Source organism: Octopus bimaculoides, chromosome 14, assembly GCF_001194135.2.
Source record: "Octopus bimaculoides isolate UCB-OBI-ISO-001 chromosome 14, ASM119413v2, whole genome shotgun sequence".
Taxonomy (NCBI): Eukaryota; Metazoa; Mollusca; class Cephalopoda; order Octopoda; family Octopodidae; genus Octopus; species Octopus bimaculoides.
In genome coordinates, this window is record NC_068994.1 from 45,078,978 (window position 1) to 45,088,065 (window position 9,088).

The 9,088-nt window shown below is 39.2% G+C and overlaps 2 protein-coding genes across 4 annotated transcripts in view; one reads left to right on the forward strand and one right to left on the reverse strand.

Annotated features, from left to right (window-relative positions):
* Nucleotides 1–2,325, forward strand: part of LOC106884282 (putative uncharacterized protein DDB_G0287457) — a 10,760-nt gene extending 8,435 nt beyond the window's left edge. For 2 of the 3 annotated variants that reach the window (XM_014935578.2, XM_014935582.2), the window contains 2 exons: nt 705–996; nt 1,793–2,325. In XM_014935578.2, coding sequence (XP_014791064.1) covers nt 705–996; nt 1,793–2,143 — 643 coding nt within the window. In that variant the 3' untranslated portion in view covers nt 2,144–2,325. The remainder of the gene's footprint in view (nt 1–704; nt 997–1,792) is intronic. The other variant, XM_014935581.2, reaches the window with a different exon arrangement.
* The window catches only part of LOC106884283 (ribonuclease P protein subunit p30), a 33,549-nt gene that overhangs the window by 19,583 nt on the left and 4,878 nt on the right, over nt 1–9,088 (reverse strand). Inside the window, exons 2-5 of the mRNA XM_014935583.2 lie at nt 6,406–6,485; nt 6,187–6,264; nt 4,342–4,416; nt 3,637–3,702 (exon numbers count right to left, since the gene is read on the reverse strand). Coding sequence (XP_014791069.1) covers nt 3,637–3,702; nt 4,342–4,416; nt 6,187–6,264; nt 6,406–6,485 — 299 coding nt within the window. The remainder of the gene's footprint in view (nt 1–3,636; nt 3,703–4,341; nt 4,417–6,186; nt 6,265–6,405; nt 6,486–9,088) is intronic.

Consider the following 9,088-nt stretch of genomic DNA (forward strand, 5'->3'; position numbering starts at 1 on the left):
GAGAAATCTTCAAAAGGAATGAAAAATAAAAACTTTTACCATATTTTAATTTGGTCGGACCTAGGTTTCAAAATTTTTTAGCAAATAAAATAATTTGCTAGGCGAAATTTCTCATCACGCCAAAACACTAACATATAATTAAGAGACGAATAACATGTGACTCGTCGTTATATGTTAGTGTTATGGTGCAATCACTGATGAGAAATTCTGCCTAGCAAATTATTTTATTTGCTAAAAAATTTTGAAACCTAGGTCTGACCGGATTAAAATAACAAGGTAAAAGTTTTTATTTTTCATTCCTTTTGAAGGTTGCTCTTAAATGTGGTTTTGGCCGTTTTGACTACTTCTCCTAGCATGTAAAAACTGCCTGTTGAAGGCAGTTTTCTCTTGTGTTTAAATGTACACAGCCCGGAACTACAGCAAAAGACACTTGCCCAAGGTGCCACACACTGGGACTGAAACTCAAATGGTTGGGGAGCAAACTTCTAAAACCACACAGCCATGCTTAATAACAAAAACAATGATGACAACAACAACGAAATGATAAGTCATTATCTACTACTACTACTACTACTACTGCTACTACTACTACTACTACTGCTACTACTACTACTACTACTACTACTACCACTACCACTACATAATCATGACAACAGCAGTCAGTGTTTGCTCTATTTGTTCTATTTCTTGTTTTTCCCTTCAAGAGACATCTGCATAGTCAACGCAAACCGAGAGAAGGGGAGAGTTTGTTGGTGGGCTGACATAGACAGAGACAAATTGTGGAAAACAACAGCATCAACAACAACATCGATGATGATGATGATGGTCGGTGCCAACCACCACAATGGTCAACTGAGTAACGCCTGCAGTCTACGCTACATCCAATACACGCATCTGTCCCTCTTGCAGAAGGTGTATGACTACCTGCAACAGTTGCTTCAAATTGTGGGAGACGGATGCACAATCTGTGGCACTGATGAACAGGTCATCGTCAAGGTAAGAACAATGGTGCACACACACACACACACACACAAAGAGATGCACCAAAATCTATGGAGAGAATAACAGAGGGAACAGTTTGGGAGTAGGAGTAATGGAAACAGGGAGAGAGGAAAGGGAAGGGGTCCAAAGTGTAATGGTGAAGGGGTAGGTTGGGTTGATAGACCTAGGGGTATATATGCATGTGTGTGTGAGGAGGTTATATCAGTCTAAAATCTGGTGATGTTGTTTGTGTCATATCCCTTTATGACCTGTAAATTAGTGGTGCAACAAATAGAGATCAATAAAAATATCTGTAGTCAATTAAATCAACTAAAGTATTTGACTGGAAAGATGGAAAGCAAAGTAGGCTTTGATTGGTTTTGAACTCAAAGCATAAAGTTACACCAATAAATATTGCAAAGCATTTTGTCCATCACCCTAACAATTCTGCCAGTGTACTACCAATATGTACCATATTTACTCATAGGTCGCACCCCTAATTTAGTGTTAAATCTTGGTACAAATTTTTTTCCTACCACAACTTTGCTCCATGTATAAGCCACATACCAGGTTTTTAAGTTAAAATCATATAAAATATTGCAACTTATACATGACCAAATACAATATTAGTAAAAAAAATGTTTTGTCGCAAAAGATGAACTTAATAGTGATAAACACTATAACCTTTGTATTGTATTGGTGCATAATTAATGACTTTTTTTTTAATTGTAAATAAAACCTGTAAATTAAATTATGAAATTGTCATTAATTATGCACCAACCCAATAGTTTTTCCCATGATATTATTTCAGATTCTGATGGTAAAAGATGCCATAGATTTATGGCTCAGATGCCAAAGAGATGAAATGTTGGACGAAAATGAAACTGATGAGGAAAGAGATACTAAGGAAGCTGAAGACGTAAAGGGTTCAACAGATATCGACAGTCTGGTGGCCGAGGGCAAGAAAGGCTCTAGCATGACCATAAGTAACAGCAGCAGTAGTAGCAACAAATATGCAGTTTGTCTCAACACCTTAATAGTGGACAGAGATGGCATGCTTGGTGCTGGCAGGAACTGCTCCAAGAGCCAGCTGCTCGATGCTGTCCAAGAAGGGGACAGTACCAGAGCCATGACTGAGAGGACAATGGGGAGCATGACATGAGCCTACATACTTGAACAATGGGTGTTTAATGGAGCAAGAATCTCCATCAAATTTGACTGTTGGACATCACAGTGATACACACACCTCAGTCCTCTCTCGTTTACCCAGAAAATAAAAACAATCATCACTGAAAAAGGATCTTAGAGTTTTAGAATCAGGAAATAAAGAATAAGTTAAACCTTGTTTGTTTTAGAATTACTTGGTGTACCACAACCACAAAATGACCACCACCACCACACTACATAATTATATTAGTTGAAGGCACATGGCTTAATGGTTAGGGTATTCAGCTCACAACTGTATGGTCAGGAGTTTGATACTCAGCATTGCATTGTGTCCTTGAGCAAGACACTTTATTTCATGTTGTTTCAATCCACTCAACTGGCAAAAACGAGTAGTGCCTGTATTTCAAACCGGCAGCCTTGTCACATTCTGTATCACATTGAAAATCCCTGAGAACTTTGTTAGGGATATGCTTAGCCTCTTGCATCTTAATTTCACAAGCAGGCTGTTCTGTTGATTGGATCAACTGGAACCCTTGTCGTCATATTAGTCCTCACTACCACACTAAATAGTCACATTACCCAAACTACATCACTCATCCTCACAACTACACTACAAGTACTATGTCTGCACTACTTACCACATTACACCAAACATCCCATACAGCCCTACACTTGTCCTCAGGGGTGCTGAAAAGTTCTTGGCTTTGGGTAAAACAAAATACAGGAGGATCAGTTAATTATGATTTTATTCAACATATTCCCCTCTCAGATTGCAGCAGTCCTTCAGTTTTTCTAAGCCCTGTGAAAGAACTTGGAAGGTTGGACCTCCAACCAGGCCTTTCACGATACCCTTAAAGCCAAGAACTTTTCAGCACCCTCTCATATACATGTACTCAGAGCAACATTATACACCCTAGACATTACTACAACTCTGTATTCCACACATCCTCATTACCATACCATGCCATCAAACCTACACTCCAATCAGCCAATCAATCACACCATTTCAAAGTCAGCAACAAGGACCAGGATTAGACTAAATCCTTGAGACTTTTTAAGATATAGAAGCTACAATTACTTGCAAATATTTCCTTAGTTAATGAAATAACGGTAGCAGCTGCCATAGAAGCTGCAGTAGTCACTGCTGCTGCAGCCGCTGTTGCCAATGCCACTACCACTTTAAAAACTTTGGGTGTCTTAAGCCAATAAGGTTGCCTTTATGTGGTCTCTTAATTTGCTAAAAACAGCAGCTAAGTTTCCCTTAAATCTCACCCTGCTGTCTTATGAAAAGGTCAGATTGGATGATGTAGTCTTCGATACACTATGGGAAAAAGATGGAATGAAAGAATGGTAGAATGTCTGATCCAGAGCTGAGATGGGGTGAAACAACAACTGCTCTCTTTCACTCTGTCTGTCTGTCTGTCTCTCACTCTCTCTCTCAATACACATACAAAATTAGATAAAGTAGAATACAAAGGATTAGCACACATGAAAAAGGTCCTTGTCACTTGGTTGCACAGCCAGTATGTCATAGGCTTGGATGTCTGCAGAATGCTGTAAGAACACAAAAACAATAAAGAGCATGGTTAATGAAATTGCAACATGGCAGCACAGAAGATAGAGAAGAGATATGTGAAGCAATGCAAATGGCACACAGACAGGTACTAACTAACGCAAAAGACCTTTATTTTATCATCACTGTGTCTTACTTAACTCCAATGCAGCTCTGATTGATTAGATCTATAATCAAACATGTTCCAATCATAACTATTCCATCCATTTGTGAGATATTCTTGCTTTAACTCCACTACCCAAAGTTTCTTATTAAAGGGATAGGATGTGCTCTGAGAGAAATTTGGCCGCTGTTTCTAGCTTGTCAAGCAATCACCTAGAGGATGATTCTTCAGTGGCTCTTGTCATTGTGTCAAGTGTTTTTTGTTAGTTAACTTCCATAGTCAGTGGGGCTATGATATGAAGATAGCAATCACAACATAGCTGAACATATATTAACCCATCTCATCAAGGGAGAGCAAACTTTACTTAGTTTGTGGATAAAGATTTAGTTGTTATTTTCAACAGATCAAGTGATGACATAAAAGCTAATCCCTTAATGGGGTAGGGGTCCTCAAACAGGTTGGTATTAAATGGGTTAACATACTCTCACAACAAAAAACATGTAAACAAATTACTCACCAAATTATGAACCTGCTCTGCCTTGGAGAATATTAAAGTCAAACGAGAGAGCTGCTTCAGTTTAGAACCAGTATCCTGCAGCATAACATTGTACAACATAATATAATTTGTGTAGAAGAGGTACAATATTATATATATACTGTGGTGTGAAAGTACAATATTATAAGTAGTAGGTGATCGATAAGGCCCCAAGATACCTGGCACTTTGCTGTATTCAAGAAGACCCATCCTTCATAGCAGAAGTGTTAAGGTCACTTGTGACCCTGGTGAAGAGGATTATCCTGTGGGAGTTGTGTGCCAGTGCCACATAAAAGTGTTTGTTCAGTGGCATGTTAAAAGCACCCAGCACACAGCACACACTGTAAACTGGTTGGCATCAGGAAGAGCATCCAGCTGTAGAAATCAAGCCAAATCAGACTGGAACTGGTGCGGCTCTCCAGCTTGCCAGCTCTGGTCAAACTGTCCAACCCATACCAGCATGGAAAACAGACATTAAAGGATGACAACGATGATATATACATACATACACACACATGTATATTTATTCCACATACATTTTCTATACCATATTTTTATAGGCAATAGCCTTGTTGGGCATATCAGTTCAAAGACTGACCCAACAGACCAATGAACCATAGATTGTGTGAAGGCCAAATTCACACACACACAATGACGACCACCACCACCACTGCCACCACCGTCATCATCATTTAATGTTCGATTTTCATGCTGGCATGGGTTTAACAGTTTGAATGGAACTGGTGAGCCAGAGGCCTGTACCAAGCTCCAATGTCTGCTTAGCCATGGTTAATAATGATTATTTATTCACATTGCTTTGAATGAATCAGGCCTTATTTCGTAGCTTCAAACACAACTGAAAACAATACCTCTGCCTTCACTAAGATGGAGGTAAAAATTGACAAAGCTGGAATAAATACGGCCTTTTGACCAAACAGACAGGAATGATGGGTAACGCCTGAAAGAAATCATGAATGGATATAGAAAGAAAAACAGCAAGAGAGGAGATAGATGTTGACCAGCAAGCTAAGTGTCCAGTGGCAAAAGGCAGAAAGATGGGAAAATTAGTCACGGGTCACGTGTGGACAATAGATAGAAGGGAAGGAGGATGAAAGAGAGGGAAAGAGAGAGCAGTAGAGAGAACAGGGAAGGAAGGAAGTGAGAAAATCTACAATTATGAGTGAGATGACGAGAGAGAGGAAGAGAGGAAGTTGGGATGGTAGAAAAGGAATATGCGAAGTTCTCAGTCTTATCATTAAAGGCATGAAACTGTGTATTAGTATTTCGGTTGATAACTGATGAAGAATTAGGGTCCCTCTGTTTCTGTCCTATGTGTACATTTTTGTAGTATTTAATGCACTTTTCATTTACTGAGTAACTGAACCCCACACATCCCAGCTTTATATATATATATATATAAAACAAATAATAAATGAGTATATGCATATATACGTACAGGTATGTGCATACTTACGTCTACCTGTATATATAGGTGCATATCTGGGTACAGGACATTGCAAACAAAACGTAGACAAGAAAATAATAATAACCAGAGTACAGAACACACACAGGCCACATAGAGAACATTTTCCTTCATCAGCTACCCCCATTCTAACACAGGCGATATATATATATGATGGGCTTCTTTCAGTTTCTGTCAGCCAAATCCACTCACAAGGCTTAGCCTGGAAATATAGTACAGGACACTTGCCCAAAGTGCTGTGCAATGGAACTGAATCCAAGACCACATGGTTAGGAAGCAAGCTTCTTAACCACATGTATATATTTGATATTATACCCCCTCTCCCCCCTGTATGTTATACTTACAGTGAGCTGCACACTACTGTGTAGTCTTAAATTATGTTCCGGTAAAAGAATGTCATGGGGATCTTTTAACTGTTTCTTCTGAAAATATAAAACATGTATATATATATAATATTAGGGATAAAATCCAAAATTACAGGTAAAAACTCACTTATACACTCTTCATCCGCCTCCCCATATACACACACAACACCAAGTCCCCACCATAACCTAGTCACCTACCTGGTTTTCACCTTTTCCTTTCGTCTTGCCAGTAGGTGGTGGAAGTACTATGTTGTTGATTGCGACCTGTCTGTAGCCCACTGCAATTGAAGAGAGAGACATAGATTAGTGACACTCACCGTCACCATCATGTAATGTCAAGACAAAAAAACACAAGGTCTCACACACACACACATACATACACATATATACAATGGGATTCTTTCAGTTTCCACCTATCAAATCCACTCATAAGGCTTTGGTTTGCTCAGGGCTTAGAAAAAGGCAACTGTCCATGCTGCCCCACACAATGGGACTGAATCCAGAACCATGCTTCCAGTTTATGGTGGCACACACAGTGAACAAATAGTCGTAGCCATCTTTGACTGATCTTCTCACTAACTTTCAGCAGGTCTCCAAAAAAGGCATTCATTTTTCATATGTTGCTGTCATTTCACATTTAGGGCCATTCATAGCATTCTTGGGAAAATTAAGCTTTAATCGATTCAATCAGAACACCAGAATCAAGACACACTGACTGAATTACAAAGCAAAACTATTTCATATTGGACACTTGCCCAAGATACTATGCAGTGGGACTGAACATGGAACCATGTGGTTGGGAAACAAGCTTATTCCCAGACAGCCGTCAAATTTTCATACGAGTCTTATTTGTTTGTATTAAATATTGTGACATTGTTTCGTTTCTATACTTCCTTTTTCTCATGTTATTTTTTACACGTGTTGCTATTTTCACATGCTTGGTTAAAACCTGCTATAGTCAAGTGATAAATAAATTTTGTTGCTTTGCAACTTTTTTTCTTACACTGCACAGTTTTTTTCTAGAATGTGCAGTTTTGTGAGAAATTGTTTTCTTCTTATCTGACTAGTTCAGGCTTTGCTGGGGCATGACCATTTCCATAGTGTGACACTTATTTTAATGACCTAGGAAAGACAAATGACAAAGTAGATTTGGGACAAATTTAGCAGTCAGAATATACAGTAATGAAAACCAAGTAACAAGGCATTTTGTCTGATGTTCTGCCGATTATGCAACCCACTCTCAGGCATTAGACAGATCTTGCATTCAGATTACTCTGTCAAGTGTAATACTTGTTTATTCACATGGCTTTGAATTAATCATGTATGGGTGTATTTAGATTAACATATCAAAATTTGATATTATATATTCATGCATTTGTGTAAAGATGTGTAAATGTGTATTCATGTCTTGTTACGTGTGTGTATGTGACTTTGTAAGAGTGTGTATTTTGGTGTATACCTGTGAGCTTTTCTGTGTATACACATGTGTGTGTATGTGTGTAGATGTGAGAGGCTGGACCTGGCCAGTTTGAACATAAAACAGGAAGAGTATTTGGACTGGATATGGCTTTAGCTACTTGAAAACACAATAGAGTTCTGACGCCTCTCAATTGAAGCTGGATGACTCGTAATAATAATAGTTACTAACTTACACCTCATCAAATTATGATCATAGTCCACCAGTGAGATATGCACTTCATCTTGAGAAACACTAATGTAATGGCTTCCCCCACTGGCTTATCTTAGCTTGGTTTGGCTATGGTGATAACAATGGTGGTAATGGTGATAAAGATAAAACTAGTGGTGGTGGTTGTGAGGATGGTGGCACGTAAAAGCACCCACTACACTCTCGGAGTGGTTGGCGTTAGGAAGGGCATCCAGCTGTAGAAATTCTGCCAAATCAGTTTGGAGCCTGGTGTTGCCATCCGGTTTCATCAGTCCTCAGTCAAATAGTCCAACCCATGCTAGCATGGAAAGCGGACGTTAAATGATGATGATGATGATGTAGTGATCCAAATGAAGAGATTTTTTTTTTTTTTTTTTTTTTTTTTTTTTTTTTTTTTTTTTTGTTATTTTTAATAGCTTCATCAGAGGAGAAAGAACAATACCTAAATCAGCCCTGGTCAAGTAAACTGACGGATGAAAGGCATTCCAGCTTTGATTACACTATCCCGTCTCATACCATCCCATCCAGTCTTTATAGACATGGTTGTTTGTCTCAGTCTTACCAGTGTCCTTCAATTTGTTTAAAGATGGTCCCAGTTCAATTTCTGAGAGATTTCGAAGCTATTTTGAGCTGGTAGAGCATCTATATAGCAGCTCCATATAGTTATGATGATGGGGGAGGAGGAGGAGGAGGAGGGAATGCAATTAGGATCTATTTCTGCAATTAGAATTGATGATGGTCATCGTCATGATGACAATGGCAGCAATGATGAATGATGATGGTGGTGGTGGTGGAGGTGGTGGTGGTGGTGATGGTGGTGGTGGTGCTAGTGGTTATGATGAGGATGGTGGTGGTGGTGGTGGTGGTGGTTATGATGATGATGGTGGTGGTTATGGTGGTGACTATGATGATGATGATGGTGGTGGTAGTGATACTGGTGATGATGATGATGATGATGATAACGTTGGTGATGATGCAAAGTAGTAATGAAAAAGATTATGAAAATGGGAGTAGTAATGGTTTCTATTCAATGTCAGAACAAAATAAAGGATAAATGCATGGAGGGAGGAGTGTGAGGGCAGGGCAGGGCAGAATCTGTTGTGATGGTGGTGGTGGTGGTTGTGTGATGGAGGGGGATAAGAACTCTCCACTAACAGAGACAAGGTCACACAAGCCAGTGTCTTTCCACTAAACACTTAACCTCCCCCCCCCCCC